Below are 20043 nucleotides of genomic sequence, written 5' to 3'. Positions count from 1 at the left end.
TACGAGGAGAGGCTACGGGACCTGAACCTGTTCAGCCTCCACAAGAGAAGGCTGAGGAGGGATCTAGTGGCCTGTTACAAACTAGTCAAAGGGGACCAGCAGGCACTAGGGGAGTCCCTGTTTCCCCAAGCACTACCAGGAGTGACTAGAAGTAATGGTCACAAGCTGGCAGAGGGTAAATTTAGATTAGACACAGGAGGCGTTACTTCACTATCAGGGCGGCTAGGGTCTGGAACCAACTTCCAAGTGAAGTGATACTGGCTCCTACCCTGGGGGTCTTTAAGACAAAGCTAGACAATCACCCTGCTGGGGTCATTTGACTCTAGCACTCTTTCCTGCCATGGCAAGGGGTTGGACTTGATCTGCTCAGGTCCCTTCCGACCCTACTAACTGTGAAACTATGAGTCAAGAGGGGAGCAGGTAGAGAGCAAGTGTTAGGGGTAGGACATCAGGCCTAACTTAGCCAGGGCCTTGTTGCCAGCACTGTGCTTTTTTCGGGACAGACCTCACAGACCCACCACCAATGCTCTGCACTGATCTGTGTTTCAGGGTCCCCCAGGCCCATCTGGACACCCAGGCCCTCCTGGACCACCAGGCCCCCCTGGGCCACCAGGCGTCTTGTATTTCAATGTAAGGATCCCAGACTATGGGCTTGCATGTTTATGCAATGATGCTCATTCAACAACTTCAGGTGCAAACTGGCCTGTCTTTGATTTCAGAGAGTTTATCCAGTCCGTACAAGGTCATTCTGCAAACAGCCGGTAAGACCTAGGCCTCCTGGGCACCTTGCCAGCCTTCCTTGCCCTCCCTGGGGAGCCAGTAAGGGCACACGCTCCCAGGGGATGAGAGCTCAGTGCGCCACTTACTGCAGGAAAAGGATCAAGGGGATATTAAAGAACTCCACAGGCTTCTGCCAGGTCCAGCACAGGGCAGTCTCTTAGCCCCTGGCTGGGATCCCTGGAGCAAGAGGGCAATGCTAGACTGGTTCCAGCAGTCTTTCAGGGGTAAGGTCCTTCCCTAGTTCCAGCCCGGCCTGCATTGTCTAGTGGGAGTCACCAAGAGAAGATAAAGTGGCTCAGTCCTTTTGTCACCCCATGAACCTGATTTGCTGCCAGAGTTGGCCACATAGGACCACGGGACACACATGGCTTCTCCTTTGCACTGGTGTAAATGGCTGTCCACAGGGCAAAGGTATCAGGCTCTTTGTGAGTAACTCCTAAGATGGGGCCCCTTGTGTATCAAGAGCAATGCAACGGGCTGAGGTATGGGAGAGCTTGCTCTAATCAGAGCCATCTGGACAGATGTTTATCCCACAGACTATATGGATCCCCTTACTGCTTTGTAAATCTTCCTTCAGCCAGCCCTGTGTCCAATCACAGCAGCCTGCCAATCAGTGTGAGTCCTGCCCCTCACTGGAAGGGCCATGCTAGAATAGCCCATACCCAGCCTTAGGCCTGGAATTTTGTAACTTTATAGCAAATAAGTGGAACAAGGTTCAGCTCCTGGTTTCCTCCTCATGATCCCAGCTAGACTGGATTTAGTTTTTATCCGAGATGTCTTCCCCCATCCCCTTCTGCCAGGGTTGTGATGCAATTAACACATCCAGCACCCATTTGTCTTTCTCAGGTGGCTTGTGACACAACCCGAGTTTCAAGTAGAGACGTTTCTCTTGGCATTTCAGGTGGGCAATGACCTGGTTTACCTCTTGTGTGGTGGAACCGGAGCGTGCTCCATCCACTCCATGCATTGACCTGGTATTGCAGTGCTTCCAGGACCGGTGCAAAAAAACAGGAAAAAAAAAAAAAAAGGTTTACCTCTTGTGGGCCCAGATCAAGCATAGTCCTAGGTTTACCTGGCAAGGGAAACACTGTGACCACTAAGATGGTCTTCCTAGTCGCAGCTGAGGAAGACCGCTCTCCTGGCACAGGGATAGTACCTGCTAAGGTAATGTATAGTAAAACTCCCACTTAGCTGCTGGAGTGGGAAGGTCCTGGCTTTATGCCCACTTTATGGAAAGGAGAGACTCTCCCTAGCTTGTTCCTGCAGTCTTATAGCTGAGGGCAAGCAAAACTCGGGGACATCCAGACCCCAAGCCTCTGGACTTGAGCCTGCAAATAGGATGCCCGCCAAAGGTTTTTAGAAACATCTGAAGCCCCAGATGGGGGTGGAGGATGTTTGCTGGTAGTAGGGCCACTTATGGTTCTGGACTGACTCTTGGATTTGGAATTTGTTTCTGCTAATTTGGCTGGGAATACGGAAAAATTAATTTAAAAAAAAAGGACTCAAAGCAGGAGCACTCCCAGTCTTTACCCATCATCTCCAGGTCTCTGCACCTTAGTAGCCTTGACTCTACTCACACCCTGACAACAAAGGGACCTGGACAGCATGTGTCATGCTTCTATGATCATGCTGCAGACTGGCTATGTCCAGTTGGAGCTCTGTGCTTCTGTAAGTCAACTCTGAGCAGAACTAAAGCTTGGCCTTGGTCCTCTGGGATGAAGTTGTCACTGTTCCCCAAAGAGATTGAAGGGATTAATAGCCAGTCCTTATTGTTGTCTCTCTGGGCTAAAGTGACTAAGAGTGTTGTGAGGAAAGCAGCTCTCATCTCTCGGCTGTGCCTTCTGTCATTGCTCATTAACAGTAGAAAGCAGTACCACTTCTGCGTCTCTAAAAAAGGATCTGGCAAGGTTTCAACTTCCCTTGCAGAGAGCACTGAGTAAGCATCTCCTGGCTGATTGATTCCCTGTCTGGAAGTACTGCATCATAGCTCTCCCAGTGCCTTGCTCAGTGCTCCCATGATCTTTCTCTGTATGGCCTTTTGGCTTCCTTTGAATTTAGGAAAACAAACAACCAGCAGCCTGGTCTTGCCCTGTGGCTGCCAAAGGGATGTTGTAGTACTTGCTCAAGGCAAACAGGCCTTGCTCAAGTGAAGTCCATAGCTGGCTGTGAGTCTTGCTAGTCAGTCCAGTGTGTTAATACAGGGATCCAGCACAGCTTCCCCATCCAGTGGAGATGAGGGATTTATTTTGTTCTTTCGCCCAGTGCTAACCCAGTTGCTCACTAGCTGAGCTCCTCACCATGCAGGTGGCACATGTGCAAGCTAGGGCTCTCAGACAGGAATGGTCCCTCTCTAGGGAAGCTCTGGCAGATCCTGCATAGACGAACCCCAGTAAAGCTCTGCCCTGGGTAACACGGCTCTGCTTTTGGCTCTAGACTGAATTGTTTGGTTACTGCTGCCTGCTCTGTTGGATCCAGCTGGTATGCTGCAGCTCTGACACTTCTCTGTCTGCTCTCCAGATGCTGTATTGCCTCAAAAAGACCTGCAGGACTCCAGCACCAGTCTCAGGGTGTGTATTGTACGTTGACATCTAGGAATACTTTTACAATACCAAAATGTTTATTTCTAGCAACTTTTGCCTTCTTTCAGGGTAATTAACCTTACATGCACTGAGGCAGCCAAAGTGTGGAGTTATGGAGTTAGCTACAACTAAAATGAACCACAAGAGAAAGGCTCTTGGATACCAATGATTCTCAACCAAGGATGCCACATCACTCCAGAGTGCCATGAGATATTTTTAATGTACCTTACAATAGTAGCGCTGTTAGATGTGCAAACATCTATATCGAATTCACAAGATAAGCTCAGATATTTCAAATAGAAATCCATAGTGTCATGAACATTCTGACCTCTTGTGGGTTTCCTGAGGTCTTTGCAACAGAACTGCTCTATTATTTTTCCATAGTCAAAAAACAAGTGAAAGCTAAGAACTGGCATATTCCAAGATGTACTTTGAGTCTAAGAAGGGTGCTTTGTGTCTAAAAAGTTTGAGAATCTTTTCTATACTAATCAATGGGACTGTCACAGGTATGCCAGCTGCAGGGAATTGCTTCTCTGTGCAACAGCTAAAGTCTTTCCTGTCTTGTGGCAGTGCTGCTGGCACATCCCCGTCTAGAGTACCTGATAGTTTCACCCGGGCATAATGGGACAAGTGCCCAGCACTACTGGAGGAAGCTGAAGCTCTTGGGTAATGTGTACTGCACTGTGGGGTAGAATTAGGGCTGGCTGAACTGATAGAAGTAAAACGTTTGTATTTTCCTGTCCACACTGGGGAGGAGACAATACTGGTCCTAACCAAAGGACCCCATCCATTGGTGATGTACTGGGGAGGCATCAAAGGGAATGCCCCCCCCCCGATTTCTGTGCCAATAGCGCAGCATGGGCACAGGGCTGCAGAAGTGGGGATGGTGATGGCGGTGCAATTTCTTTGCCTGTGGTGGGAAGCCCAGCTGGACCCAACACCCAGCAGCAGCAAGGGTGACAGTGGTGATGGCACAGAGTTGTGCCTTCCTCCCCCAACACTGGCAGCACTTACATGTTGCCTATGACTCCATCCCATGAGCAGTAATTGTGAAATGCTTGGACAGCTGCATAGATATAAGATACCATCCAGGTATTGGAAGCAATAGATTATCTGCATGACGGCAGGAAAGAGCTAGGGTATCAAGAAAGGGCACCACCACCAATGGTGTTTTCATTGATTGGTTGTCAACTTATTAAGTCTCTTCTTCTTCTTCTTCTTCTTCTTCACTCAGCGTCACACATGGCTTTTCAAGTCAAAAGAGCTGATGTTCAAATCCAGCTCATCCGTTCCTGAAGGAAGCCTGGTGTACATCAAAGAGAGCAACAGCATGTTCATCCGAACATCTAAAGGATGGAGCAAGCTCCTGGTACTGTGCTATATGATCCAGAAGGGCCAGGTCCCAATACTAGGATTCTACTATTGATAACAATAACTACATTTCTGGTGTTTTTATAGAACTTTTCTTATGATGATGGCACATATGCAGTTAACAGGGAGTCAGGCTCTGAAAACCCTAGTGAGGTAGAATTAAAAAATGATTTATTCATCCCAGAGAGAAATAAACAAGGCACAGAGATGAGGGAATGAGGTGCCCCATGAAACAGCCAGTCAGCAACAAAAAAGAGCACTAAGGGATCTCTTGCAGTTGGCAGAGGACCAGTATGTCATCTTGCAGTATCAACACAGCTTAATTACCTGTTTTCTTTAAATACACATGCTTACAATGATTGTCCAGCATGAAAGTGAGGTGAGATGACAGAAAGAGACAACAAGGAGGCAAACCTCTGTAGAGCATCTTGATAGGCTTGGGGAGCTGCTTGGAAAGCTTCTCCACCTTGCCAGGTAAAATCTCCACAATGAAATGTTGGCTTGTTCAACATTATCAGATTCCAATCTGACTTAGCTGGAAAATGGGGGTCAGATTTCCCTGAAGGGAGTCATGTATAACAAAGCACAGAGCTAGACTTATCCCTAACATGTCCCTGTCTGCATCTCTGTTTTCGAGCAGCTTGAAGATTCTGAGTCCCTTTACGCTAGCGATGACCCTTCTGTTTCTATAGAAGATCATCAGGTGAGGTCTTGCTGATGTTTCCAAACCATCTGCCCCTCCATGATCAATCAGGGAACCCTGACATAAGAATCTCTCTGAGCCCAGCCTGGTTTACCACAGGGTGTTTAGGCACCAGAGGTAGCCACGCAAATGCAACCCCCCAGTGCAGTGTACACTAAGTGTAAACCAGGGTTGCAGGGCCCTTGTACCAGGAGCCTGTGCTAATGTGGCCTCTCCAGTAGCCCCAGACTACAGTGTGCAACAGGTGTCAGACTTCACGGAGAAAATGTTGCCCTGGTGCCAGCTACTACTGTTCCATGGACTTCAGTGGAGCCTGCATCTAGGAGGGCTGCATTGAATGCTGGGTCCTGAACTCTGCTTACACATGCCTCATGTTCTGATGTCTGAGGCAGTCAAATGGATCCTTAGTTAGCCTGGCTGGCAAACCTGCCTTGCTTCACAGTGGAAGCAGCAAAGGTGCCACTAGGGCATGATGGAGAGGAGAGTGATGTGTGCGTGCAAGGTGGCCGATTAAATAATTCACAACCCAGTGAGTGCAGATGGATGAAAGCAATGAACTCTCAAGCCTGTTGGTACAGAGATGTAAGGAGACTAGAGGAGGATGTTTACAAAGAAACCCCTCACCTACAGAGAGTGCGTAGGTTTGTGTCCTCCTCTGACCTATGCCCCTGCTGTGAGCATGGACTGGCAGTACCCCAGACTGAGAGTACCCCAGCAGCAATGTTCTCACCACTGACTGTAACATCTTCCCTATTGTTCCATCTCATATCCACCTTCCTCCCCTGATCCAACCAGGTGAGTGATCAACTCTGGGTTTCTTATCTTAAACCAGGATGAAAAGCAGAGGACTGCAGGAGGCCCAGACTCTGTGCCAGCCACCATAGCTCAAGTAAGACCTGCCCTCCGGGCCTTTCCTGCTGCCTCTCTCCCCTGGAGATCTCACCACCACCCACTCCACAATGCCCAGTTGTTCTTACACCACTTGTTGCTTGTTCTGGTGCATTCAATTGAAACTGCTGCCTTGGCCCTGGGCATCCAAAGCAGCGGTAACAACTGTGGAGAGGGATGTATCTACTGATGGGTCATCAGGACAAAAGACAGCTGAGCACAGGTTACAATGCTGCTGGGCAAGAAAGAAAACTAAGGTTCTCAGTAGGCTCTAGACTAGTCCCCCAGTCCTTAAGCAGGTGGCATGGGGCAGCCATGTACTCCCCCACAAAGGGAAGTGAAAGCCTCTGCTACAGTGCATTTGCCCACTAATGCAGCCTTTAGTCCTAGTACAAAGCACACCCTCTGGCAGTCCTCTTGGCTTTGCTGCAGTTTGAGTAAGAGTTTCACAGGATGGGTAAGGTGCAAGACGCTGCCCTAGTGGCAGCATTGGCACTGATGCACCAGTGGACCTGAGCATCTCTGTCACACAAGGAGGGAAAACATTAGGCTGGATAGAGGTAAGAAAACCTCTCCACAGATGATCCATCCCATTCCCTGTGTGGCACAAGTGTTGCACCCAGCTAAGACCCAGTATCGGGTGATCAGGCACCAGACATTACAACAATGGGTTCCAGACAGGTAATACTGGAAAATCCAGCCTGGGATATGAGCATCAAAGCCACCCTATCTGTTTGAATTAGGAGATGTTGTGTCATGTGTTGTTATTACTGCCTGAATTTGAGAAGGTCCTTGGAGCAAAGCCCTGGGCTCCAGGACAGACCTGCAATGGGCTCAGAATAGTTGGTGTCCCTGGAAACTAACACTCTGGGTTTTCTTCCAGGTCCACCAGGGAAAGAGTCAAGCAATCACCAGGGTCCTGCCAACGACCATCACCCCAAAGATCCCATCAGTAAGACCCACCACAGACTTTCCTTCCATTTCCCCTGTAGTCCTCAGTGCCCCAAGAGGAGGTCTTCACACAGCCATGTGGAACCTCCTGGCTCTAGTTCCTGATGGTTTGGCCCCTGCAGGCAAAACGGAGGCCACTTGCTCAGGCAAGGGAGGGGAGGAGCCTTCATGTTACACAGGAGCCATGTCCCTGGGTGGTCATTCCCCATAGCTAGAAGGGCAGCAGCTATGATCTGGATTTTCAGAATGGAAGGGGAAGTGGGATCCTTAAGGCTCCAGTATAGAGCCTAGGCCCTGAGGAACTGAAAGCTAGTTAGTAACCTGCAGGGTGCTCTCCACTATGCAGCTGAGAGACCCCATGCAACTGTACTCATTGCACCCTAGAGACTCAGGCTCAGCTTCTGTCAGCTCCCCGCTTCTGTCAGGCTGCTCAGAGATGGAGCCTGGACCTGTGATTTCACATGATGAGCACCCGAGGAGCACTACAGCCCTCTATAGCTTCCCCTGCTTTCACTGTGGCAGGTTAGGGTGCCATGCTTTGCACCTGTGTGACAGGATGGATTGTGTAGTTTTAGTAATAGCTTAGACAAGGATTTTTATAGGATGGTTTAGATAGGAGTGCTCCTGTCTTGAGCAGGGGATTAGACTAGATGGCTTCCTTCTAGCCCTGCCTTTCTATGATTCTATGAATGCATCTGAGCACTGATACCCTGTATAACAAACCAAGCTGGCATCAAAGTGCTTCTGAAGATCCCGTTTCCCCTACTTACTGTCGCCCCTCTGCTTTCCCAGCTCCGCATGATAGCCCTCAATTTCCCACTGTCTGGTGATATGAATGGCATCCGTGGTGCAGATCTTCAGTGCTACAGGCAGTCGCAGGAAGCACAGCTGTATGGCACTTTCCGGGCTTTTCTGGCAGTACCCACCCAGGACCTGACCTCCCTGGTGAAGCGAACAGACAGGACCCTGCCTGTTGTCAATCTGAAGGCAAGTAACACAATCCTATCTAGGATGGCCATCATAGAGGACAGTCCGGTTGTCCTCTATTGATATGAAACTGAATGCCTTTATGTCCTCTGTTTTTCTCTTCAAGAGAAAAATAGAGGACATAAAGGCATCTGATTTCGTATCAATAGAGAACAGAGAACAGAGTAGCCACCTTAATCCCATCAGCATTATTGGAATCAAACAGGTGCAGCTGCTGTATATCCTGACCAAGGACTATGCATTAGGTGGAAACTTTGAAAGGCATCTTACAGACTCCCAGGAGCTAAACCCACTGGGGGCCATCTCCCCAAAGCAAAACTGCTCTTAAGAGTCGGTCCTCTCAAGCTTTACCCCAGGGGTGGGCAAAATATGCCCTACGGGTTGGATCTGGCCCACCAAGGGATTCTGTCCGGCCCATGGAGAGTCCCTTGGCCCCACTCAGCCCAGGCACAGGAGGCAGCCAAAGCCATGGCATGTGCAGCCAGTCCTGCCATCCCAGACGTGTGGTGGAGAAGGGGTGCTGCAACATCTGGACTCCATTTCCTGGCAGCAGCAGCTACTTCCGGTTACCAGTGCTAGTGTCTCTGCTGCCACCAGACCCAGCCCCGCTGCCTGGGCACTCTGACTGTCCTCCCTGCACCCACGGCTAGGGGTGCCAGATGGAGCAGGAAGGTGAGTACATGGGGTCTACATGGAGACTGCCCTGGGACCCCCACAGGCAGGGCACACTTGGCTGGACAGATGGGATGGAGCCATGGGTGGGTGCAGAGCAGCATCCGAGAGTGGCAGGCAGGGTAGGTAGGCAGGCCTGGGGCTTGAGGTGGGGCCTGGATTGCGGGGTGGTGACAGTGCAGGGCCAGGACCCAGGGCACAGCTGCAATCCACTCTCCGCATACGCCTGCCTGAGGCAGTGGTGCCCATCACAGGGACATGAAGGAGTGGATTGCAGCTCTGCCCCAGGCCCTGGCCCTGCACTGTCACCACCCTGCTATTCCACCCTGCCCACACATCCCACGCCCAGAAGCCACTCCCTACCCGCCCGGGGTCCCATCCCATCCACTTGGCTGAGCGTGCCCTGCCCGCAGGGTTCCCAGACAGTCTCCATGGAGACCCCTCCTGCTTTGTCTGGTGCCCCCAGCTGTGGGAGCAGGCCACATGGGCCTGGGCTGGATAGGATCAATTCCATCCCCCACCCCAGCCTGCAACCGCTCACCAAAAATTTCTAAAAATCCAGCCCAAATAACTGCCTGCCCCTGCTTTAACTAGTCCCAATGTCCTTGATTAAGCCAAGAGGCTCCCACTGTGGACAGTATTCCACAGCCAGATACTTCTTGCTGAGCCTTATACTTAGCCTGAATATACTTCTGACTTAAGTGACCCTTTTCTCACTGGCCACTTCAAACTATTGTAGGCCTAAATGAGAGGGTCAAATTCATGAATTCAGCAAGGTGCCAATTAGATTTTGGATGCAGATTTTGTATTTGCCATTCCTAATCAGGACTGTTTACTATTTGAAAACAATCAACAATATAGGTATTTACTCAGAAGTACATAACTATATAATCAATAATGCATTTGGTTTAATATAAATACAACTAATGTTCTAGGCTTCTACTGAACACAAAATACACAGGCAGTCTTGTGAGTGATTAACATAAATGGGTACTGGGGCCTAGAAGCATTTACAAGGTATAACTCAGACACTGGTTCTCAAACTTTTTAAGCTCAAAGTGCCCCTCAGTAGACTTCTTATATTCAGTGCACCCCATGGAAAATGCCAGCTCTTACTTTTCACTTGTTTTTTGAAATTTTTGGGTTCAGTTTTTTAATCGTATTTGCATACCTAACAATGCTAACATTGTGTGGCACCCTTGAAAGGATCTCAAGCCACCCAATCGCTGCGCTAAGACTTCTGAATATATTTACTTTTAATTATGTTCAGTTAATTCTCAAATAGTTATCATTTCCAATACTTCTTTTACGATGCACTTTTAGACCTTTGTTCTCTGGTGTTTGAATTGTTTAGTTTGAAAAGGGACCTGTTTAAAACTCAAGAGCAATTCTTGAAGTTATTAAGTCTTTCTTAGCCTCTATTTGCTTGTGTTTGTAAAAGAGAAATATGCACAAAGCAAAGTTACTGGAGGTCTCTCTAGAAAGAGTCCAGAATCACTGAGATCACTTTCAGTTCTTTTATTAAAGGACACACAAAGAAATACAGTCTCAGAAATGAAATCTCAAGGCTGATTCTCGGTTCTGAAAAAGGGGGCCTGTTCAAAGACCTTGTCCAAGCGTCTATACCACTTCTGGTTTGGCAGCTTCTTGGACTGTGTCTGCAGGGCTGGGGTCCCGATGGCAGTTACCAGTTTATATAAACTAGAGGTGGACGGTCCTTGTATTTACAGTTGGACACTCTGCATCTGAGTACTGTGGTTTCAGCTCACTGTTGGTCTGCTGCTTCCCTTGATTTCCAGCAGATGGTGTTGCTGTATAACAACTTTCTTTGTGCTTTTTCTTATCGGAGGCTTTTTATACTGCAGTCTTTTCAAAGACTGAATTTCAGTATTAGCCCAAGCTACTAATTGGAAATTCCTATTTTTAAGCATTTTTTCCTAATATTTCAAAGTTGCACCTGGTTAGGTGCTTTATCTTTCAGAATTCTTTTTTGTGCTTGTGCTATATAATCCATTATCACTTCTAGGGAGCTGCAATCATTTAGGAAGACAAACAAAATCCCTTATAGCACCTCTAAATTTAGTGGCCTCAATCTGTACATCCATTGATTAGCTCTAACACCTTTCACTTCACATTCTTCAGTGCTTATGTTATGAGCTATTACAATGGAGGAACAAGGCAAATACTCAAAAGTAGAGAGCTGTAGGGCTGATTGTCAAGGCAGACAAATATCCAGTTTCTAATGAGGAGTGGAATATTGACTGGATTTATCTGAGAAATCAGGAAATTTGACCCGTATATGTCCTTCATTTTTCTGTAGGTCATCTGGTAAGCCATCTTAGCTGGTTTACATTAGAGTTTTTACACTTCCTTGAAAAACTTACTATAACTTCTAAGCTGCAATAAAGCCTCTGCATAGGAAAAGAGGCTGTCATCCATTTCTGTTACCCAGTGGAACTGCCTTTCGCTAATTCAAGGCAGCTTCATCAACAGGTAGATGGAAAAGTCTAAGAGCTGGGGGACATGTATTTCAGCTTTACCTTAACTGATGGGAATGAAATGCACCAATGATCATGAGTCAGAAGCTTAGTTGTCTTGGAGAGGAGAACAGGGAGATTGTTTCCCAATTCAAGACAACAGAGAGAGGGCTCTAGTAACTAATTACCGGTGTATATGCAAGGCCCATTTAACATCTACACATCAGAACAAGAGACTGGCAATTAATCCACATGAAACTTGCCTAGCCCAGGTATATGAACTGGTGTTGTTGGGAGTCTTGTTGGTCTTTGGAGCTGGGTCACTGCATAGTTCCTGGTTGGCTATGTCTCACCAGATGTGAAACCTTCATGACCATTCAGTCCTACATCTGATCAGTAAAACTGATTCCAATGGCAGGGCCAGCTGCTGGCAAAGTCCTGGAATTCCCTGTTTGAAGGCAACAATGCTGCCCACTTCAACGCAAAGAAGTTTCCCATCTACACCTTCAATGGACGCAATATTCTGAAGGATCCCTTGTGGTGAGTGTGATGATGGGGATCAGTCCACGGGCCCCAAGATCTCTCCAACTATACAGGACACAGAAGGTCAGATGCTCAGTAAACTCTGTATGTATAACCGAGGGAAAATATTTGTAGACTGGGACAATACAAAGAGGTAACTCCAGATCTATATTAACAGACAAGTGATCCCTGGTACAGGACATTAGTCTACACCACTAGGGACCCCTTCTTTAAAGGACCTTGAAGTGAGGGTGTTTAAGTCTAACCAACCCCCTAGTAACTGGCACTGTAACAAGAAATACAGGATTTGGGGCTTGGATCAAAGAAACAGAAGACTGTAGGTTTTGCCAAATCACATTGGACTATTAACCTTTCTGGTCCCTTGTCCTGTGTCCAGCCATGGATAGAGCTAATATTGCAGAAGGTGGTAGGGTAAATATTTGGATCGATATGTTAGAAGTTATTTCAGGGCTGTACTTGGGGTCAAAAAAGTCCTATCTGATGCTTGTGTAGATGAGCTGATGCTTTGGTACTTTTATTTTAACTACAACCCTGTAAACATTGCAAAAGACCACTGGATTCTCTAGTGCCTTTGTGCATGTGTGGACACACAAGAAAAAGATGAACATTTCAAAAGGGAAGCAGCTGTTACATTCTAGTTGTCACCTGTGGGCAAGCTGGAATGATATACTGTAGCAAAACCACTCCAACTTTAATCCTGGATAAAAGCGTGTTAAAGCTAGAGAGACTTTGCTTTATATGCATGTCCATACCCTCAATATAATTTTGCACATCTCTTGTCTTCTGTGCACAGTAATATATATTTTAATCCAGCAGTGAAAGGATTAATTACCTTTTGACTTTGCTTTGACCTGAATTAAACACAAGGGGTTGGTGGGGGTCACACTGTTCCTGGGGACTGGAAGTGCCTGGGATCTAACAAGAGGGGAAGCACTGTTGTATATGTCCACCTCTGTTCTCTAACAGTCTGGAGACTAGGGCTACACCTAGGGCACCCTGTGGCTGGCACTTTTGGGAGCACCCAGTCCCACGCATGGCCTGCTGGCACATATGCAGGCCCTGCTGGCACATATGAATAGGATTTGGGTGGGTGAGGTGTGCCCGAGAGCAGGAACATGCCCGCACTGCCAAGAAAGTAGTACAGACATACTCTGAGGCAGTGCTGGTTTCTCAGGCTGGGGAGTCTGCTGTGCTGACCTCTAAGGGTGGAAACAGCTGTCTGGTTTCTCATTTTTGTCATCTTAAAAATGTCACAGGTCTGGCTGGGCGGTAGAAAGCTCTCCTTTTCCCACTGCCTCAGACCCACACAATGGGTTAAAGGCAGTGATCAGCCAGCCTCATAGGGCTGGCTGAGGATGGAAACACTTTTCCCTGCTGCCCAAGACCCATGGCATGGGTCTGGGGCAGTGAAGAAACTCAGGAGATCACATTGTCCCTTGTCCTGCACCATCAAGGATGGGACAAAGGGTGACATGTGTTTTACCCAGTGAAGCGAAGCAGCTGTGCTGTGATATATAACGGCACAGCTGAATCGCTCCATTCAGCAATATCTGTTTCTAGCCTAAGCTACTCTGGCTTCTCTCTGTATAAGCCAAAAGCTAAGGCTGATCATTGCCAAAGTGGCTATTGATTTGGGTGTGCCCAGTGTGAGACACTTTTGCTTGGACTTGATTGCCCAAGGACACCACACTAGCATGGGATTCAGCAATTGCTGCTGCCTAGCACCTCTGCAAATCTGACCCCATCTATCTTTTTGCTGACCCTCACAGAATCAGAGACAAATAGTACTGGAAGAGCCCTCAGGAGGTCAGATCTACTCCAAACCTCTGTTCAAGGCACGATCAGCCCTGTCTAAACCAGCCCAAAAAAGCATTTCTCTAACCCACACTTTAAAATGTCCAGTGGTAGAGATTACAAAGCCCCTTTAAATAATCTGTTGCAGTGCTTAACCATTTTTAGAGTAAGCACATTCTTCCTAATGTCCAACCAAATATCTTTTATAGCAATTTAAGCCTGTTTCTACTACCTGTCTCCCCTGGGGACACAGAAAAGAGACAATCAGCTTCTATTCTATAACAACCTTTTTGGTAATTGAAGGCTCCTATCAAATACACCCATCTTTTCTAAACTATATAACTTCAGTTCTTCAAACATTTCTTCATATTCCATGTTTTCCATACCTCTAATATTTTTTTGCTGCTCTCCCCTGGACTCCCTCCAATCTATCTGCATCTTTCTTGAAGTGCAGCGCACTGGACACAGTGCTCCAAGTGAGGCTTCCCCAGTGCAGAACAGAATGGAAGAATCATTTCCCATGACATACATATGACACTGCTGTTAATATAGAATGTCAGTAGTGCTTTTTTCCAACTGAATTACCACTTGACTCATCTTCAGTCCATGACCCACTCTAAGCCCTACGTCCTTCCCTGCAATATCTCACTACTTCCAATTTGATCCTGTGTCTCCAGGTCTAACAAAATGGTGTGGCATGGATCCAACCTGCGAGGAGGCCATGTCCCAGAGGAGAACTGCCAAGGGTGGCAGGCATCCAACCTTACAGAGGGCCTTGCCTCTCCCTTGAGCCAGAGGAAGCTCCTGGCAGGGCAGCGTCACAACTGCTCCAACAGTCTTGTTGTCTTGTGTGTGGAGATTGCTTTCCCATACCTGCACATGTGGTGATGTGAGCCTGTGGCTGAATGCAAGGACACGTTGTGTAAATGGTGGATTGGGATGGGACACAGGAGCATCCCATCACAGCCAGATACCGTGTAAGTGAAAGTGAGCCAATGTCGCCCTGACAGACCCAGCTCCACCCTTGGATGACAAGACATTTCTTCCATCATCTTCTGTAGTGGAATCCACTTTACTGTCATAGCCAAGGTGCCTGTCACTGGCTGATAGAGTGGTTTCACGTGTATGTAATCTGGAATGGAGAACAGAGGAGGAGTTTGTGGAGAGCTTCAAAGCTCTTGCAGGCATGAAAACTAATAATACTGCTCCTGAATTTGCGCTGCCCCCCAAACCTTGGAGCTATTTCTCCAGCCAGATCAAAACATGGCTGCCGCATCATCATGTGCAGCAGGCAAACATCTCCACCTAGGAATAACATGCTCTGCAGAAGAATGGAATCCTCCTCCCGCACACAACCTTCCAGTCTCTACCATCTATTACAGGAATATCTGAATGGCCTTGAAGAGACCCACAAATCTTAGACCTTGTTGAGGTCCTAGTCATGCCCTTCAGCAAGCTTGGAGCTGGTGCAGATGGGAGGTGAGGTATCAGGCCAGTGACCACTGTTCTCTGCACAGGTGCACCTGTGAGTTTGAGGCATGAACTCACCAGAAGAAGCTAATATTTCTCCTTCTCTGAATAAGTTGGTGGCAAAATTTGTAGAAGCATTTAATGCATGGCTTTGCAGTGTCTCCACTCTCCTTTACACTTCACTTGTCCAACTCCCAGATGGTCTCTGTCAGCTCATGCTCACTTTTTATGCATGGGCAAAGGCTTTTTCACCAGCCCAGTGATTTTTCCATAGTTCTGATTCTTACCAGCTGCTGCTCTCCTAAGCAATCAGCCTCATGGTTTTCTGTGTACATAGTTTTTAACTCTCTGTTTGAAGACTTTCTGCTTACCAGCATTATGGCAATGTGCTAGTGCGGTGGGCTCACCTTCTTGAGAGATATTGGAGTGTATTAGGGACTTGTAGCAGGCTTGATTTCAGTCTTTTAGCTCTAAAAACAACCATGTGATTTATCTAGAAATAAAAATGTAACGAATTTTGGGGTTTGGACCATGCCTTTACTCCACTAATTATCTATATTCCACAACTGCTGAGGGGCCTCTATTGAGATCATGGGTCCATTGTGCAGGGAACTGTACACATGTAGCCAAAGACAGTTCCTGCCCAGAAAGCTGCCGGAACAGGTTTGATGTGTTCAGCCTCCACCAAGAGAACCAGTTCTTCTCAACCTTGCTTCCTTTTAACCTCCAAATGTAGAGGCAGATTTTCAAAAGCACTAGTAGCTGCCCATTCCCATGGCAAAACTATGATCTAGTTTTCCCATGTAGTGGGTAAACACAAAAGCCAGCCCCTGCTTTTGGATTTTGAGCTCACAAAGCCTGGTCTTCAATAAGCACTCAGAGGTGGCTAGAGCAAAAATATTGGGAAGCCTACTAGACTCATGAGCATTATGCTTTTTGGTGATTTAGCTGTAATACCAGGCAACTGGACTGCAGGTGAGTTTTTCAAGCCAGACTTCACATCTGCTTAAAGTTAGCAACACAAATGTGACTGCTTCTGCACTGATTCAGGTTCAGTGTTTGTCTATTTAGCTAATCCTGTATTACCCCATTTCATTGCATCAGGACATGAAAGAGCTGTGCAGTGGGTTCAGAGGATCAAGCCATCACATGGCCTCCTGGTTGGCAGGCTCAGACAGAGGCATGCACATAAATGATGAGTTCTTCTGTTGCTCCCAGAGTAGGTCTGCCTAGTTCAAGGCTGAGGCACATTGACAGGAGTTTGCTCAGCTGCTGCCTGCACTGTGCCTCCTCTATGAATGTACTTGGGACATCTTTTCATGAGCAGCAAACTGCAGTGGACATGGAACCTTTATCTTGCTAGAAATGGAGCTAGAACCTTTAGGGTGAAGTTGCACATTACACATAGACTGTACTATATCTGTGGAATATTAAGTGATGTTATAAGTTAGGACAGGCTGTGAACAGTCACACAAGAAGAATTAATACCTGCTGCCTGATCGGGTCTAACTGACCCTTGCTGGTGAACAGGAGTGTGGCTGGGAGCCAAGATACCTGGACTTTACCCCTGCTCTGGGGTGAAGGAGGGGGCTGGGAGCAGTGCATCCTGAGAGCCAACTGATTATACTCTAACAGGAGTTAGGTAGAACATCCCAGAGTTAACCCTCACCTGAAATGATGTAACTTTGAGAATCAGAAGATACTTAGCATGAGTTAACGAGCTTTAACATGTGGATGTGCACATTTTAAGTGCTCTTAGTATGGTCTAAGAATGCGTAAGTTCACCCTTAAAGGTGACCCACTTCAGAGGCTACGTGGGGTCAGCCCTCAGCTGAGCTCTGGAGGCAATCACCAATTTGTTTAAACCAAGGAACATCATTGCACCGAATGCAACATTGCTTTACACAGCCCCATAAGCAAAGCAATAGTCTGTCTACTACTCTGGGTCCTAGCCACCAATGACTCAGGGAAGAGCAAAGCAAATAGAGGTGGGAAAATTCCAAATGTAAATAGATGTACAGCACACAACACGGGGAGAGGGAAGCCTCATACTTTTTAATCTCTTCCCCCTGCCAATTGTTCTACCATGCCTTATAACTGGTCAAACATGAACCTGATACCAACTGGCCTGGCTGATTGGTTCTCCTTCATCACTTACATGCATACTAGTCTGTTATTTTAGTGGTTGGGCAGGACTGGGCCAATCTGACCACTTTGTTATTGCAGATTCATTTCTAAGCAAAACTTTATTTTTAAAAGGAAAAGTGTGTCCCTAATACAGTGAACCAATGCAAAATGACTGAAGTGATAATGCCATCCATGCCAACGCCTTGCTGCCTCTTTTACTGAACCATGTGAAAAATGTCTTGTTTAAATTCAAAAATATCACTGGCTGTAAAATGAAATCCTTCTTACAGGCAGCTTTTATAAAAGGTTTGAAATTTGGTGAAACTTACATTTCCAAGTGTGCTTTCCAGTTTGGGATACGTCATTTTTCAGTGACAGCACCCAGTCTAGGACACCTGTCTGGCAGACTCAGGGCTTCCTTTTCAAAGCACCAAGCACCTTGTACTTCCCATTGGCTTCTGATGGAGTTGTGCCCATTCAGTGCCTGTGAAAGTAAAACCCCTGCTGTCACATATCGGGAGTTCCATTTTTGAGCATCCACACTGAGGAGCCACTTTTAGAAACCTGGGGTTACATGGGCTCTGGCATGTTCTAATTAGAATGGGTTAGAGCAGGATCAATTAATCAAATTTGTTCTGCATTCTAATTAGAACACTCTAGCATCACTGCAGCGTCACGTGGGTTAAAAAATGGATGCTGGGGCACTTTAACTAAAACCTGACAAATGAGCTTTAGTTAAAGTGGCCTGTGGCCATTTTTAAATGTGAAGTGACTTAATACACATGATGCTGTGGTGTTTTAATTAAAACAGCTCTCTGGGAAACACTGTAATTAAAACGCCGCCATCCCCCACCCCAACACGTGTATAGCCAATAATTTGGCCCTAAACAACTAATCCAGCAGGTGGCTGTATTGGATGACCTCATGAAGTAAATTCCAGCCTACTTTCCTATGATTTTATGAACTGAGTTTTCCTTCCAGAGGAGTTGTGTTGTAACCCAGTAATAAGCTCCCCCTCTTTCACAGAGGAGATGACTTAATTCATCCTTATGATGTCATTGGCTTCATACCTGTGACCTCACAGAACACTGATCTGCACAGAAAGATCACTTCATTTTTTATGTACCGAAAGCTGCTATTTACACATAACATTCCAGAAAAGGCACCTGCTTTTGAGCTCTGACATATTTGACAGCAGATGAGGGAAGCAGGATGAGTGGACGAGGAGACTACACTAAGAAAACATCAGGTGCTCTTTGGACATGTTTCCAAGTAAGGGCATATTTGCAGCGCTGTGGGCATTGAGAATGGCCAAAACAATGGGATTCCCGCATATGCACACTCTATTTATATATTTAATGCACAATTTTGCTGATCGTCAGGGCAAAAGCTACTAAAGAGACATAGGCTCAGATTCACCACAGTACCTCAGGCTGATTTTGCTAGCACAATAGGGCTAAAGGGAAACTGTAAAGTAAGGTCCTTTACCATTTCCCCTTGACAAAGCCTTTTATTTTGGGATCTTACAGACTAGGAGCCCATTGTCCCACCCGGAGTGCCTGTGCAGCACCTGCAAAAAACCAAGATAACACTTCCCCCCTTTCAAAACTAGGGCTAATTTTCATTCAAGACTGCCCTGGGACCTGTTGTGACAAGAGTCAAATGGCAACAATTAACCACCAAAAATGGACAGCTGGTTTTAGCCTAGTGAATATTTAGTATTAATAGACTTTTGTGTTGCTGTGTCAGTACAGACAGCTGTACATGGCTGAAACAGGTAGTCTGAAGCCAGGCAGAAGGCAGGGTGGGTGGCACCTCAGGGCAGGGTGACACCTCATAGACCAGGGGTGCCAAAGATAAGGCCCAAGGGCTGGATCTAGCCTGAGGAGCCCCATTCATCTGGCCCCTGGTGCTGCTCCTGGGTTTCAGTTTACCCACACACTGCACAGCACATGCCAGACTGGTCCTGGAATATGTTGCACCTGCTCTGGCCAGTCGTGGGTCTGCGGTGGACGTGGTGCCAGTTCCAGCAGGTCCAGTGCCCTTGCTGCATGCAGCACCCAAGGGAGTCCTTTCAAAAATAGGCTGTCACTCACAAAAGCTCATGGCTCTCTGAACCAGCTAGTCCAGTGATTCTCAACCAGGTGATACCAGATCCTTTGGATGTAAGTGAGGCATGAGGAGATAAGTAAGGAGATAAACAGATAAAGACAGGATCACGCTTGTCCCTATGTGGCCAATCCCCCACCCACAGTCCCTGGCTCCTCTGCCGACACCTGAACTATGTACATTAATTTTCCCTAGTGGGTGCCATTCAATTCCCAAAAGCTATACAGGGGTACCTCAAGTCCAGTGTGGGGCACCTTGAGGTGCCCTCAGTGGCTTCCAGAGTTGGAAACCACTAAGTTCATGCCACATTGCCCTGCCTTCTGGCTTATTTCAGCACCCCTCATTTTACCAAAAGCTTGGCAGTTAAAAGGGATGGGAAGAAAGAGACCTAGGGGGACACGTCATCAACCCTGGTGGGATGCACATTATTCCCTGGTGTTTTGCCCAAGCAGTTTCAAATGGGACTTTGTCTGAGCAGTGACTTCACAGCCTGGCCGGGTCTGGACAACCGGGAGGCCTTTTTTTTTTTTTTTTTTTTCCCTGTTTTTTTTGCACCGGTCCTGGAAGCACTGTAATACCAGGTCAATGCATG

At 47.1% G+C, this 20043-nt stretch overlaps 1 protein-coding gene across 4 annotated transcripts in view; it reads left to right on the top strand.

Annotated features, from left to right (window-relative positions):
* Nucleotides 1-15732, top strand: part of LOC109320312 (collagen alpha-1(XVIII) chain-like) — a 27689-nt gene extending 11957 nt beyond the window's left edge. For 2 of the 4 annotated variants that reach the window (XM_019550355.1, XM_019550352.1), the window contains 11 exons: nt 550-630; nt 720-761; nt 1627-1681; nt 3298-3347; nt 4594-4728; nt 5371-5433; nt 6263-6322; nt 7205-7273; nt 8065-8259; nt 11827-11948; nt 14423-15732. In XM_019550355.1, coding sequence (XP_019405900.1) covers nt 550-630; nt 720-761; nt 1627-1681; nt 3298-3347; nt 4594-4728; nt 5371-5433; nt 6263-6322; nt 7205-7273; nt 8065-8259; nt 11827-11948; nt 14423-14633 — 1083 coding nt within the window. In that variant the 3' untranslated portion in view covers nt 14634-15732. The remainder of the gene's footprint in view (nt 1-549; nt 631-719; nt 762-1626; nt 1682-3297; nt 3348-4593; nt 4729-5370; nt 5434-6262; nt 6323-7204; nt 7274-8064; nt 8260-11826; nt 11949-14422) is intronic. The other 2 variants (XM_019550353.1, XM_019550354.1) reach the window with 2 other exon arrangements.
* The last annotated feature ends 4311 nt before the right edge of the window (nt 15733-20043 follow it).

The sequence above is a fragment of the Crocodylus porosus genome, unplaced genomic scaffold (genome assembly GCF_001723895.1).
Source record: "Crocodylus porosus isolate Cpor-Errol unplaced genomic scaffold, CroPor_comp1, whole genome shotgun sequence".
In the NCBI taxonomy this organism is placed as follows: Eukaryota; Metazoa; Chordata; order Crocodylia; family Crocodylidae; genus Crocodylus; species Crocodylus porosus.
This window is presented reverse-complemented; position numbering and strand designations above follow the sequence as displayed.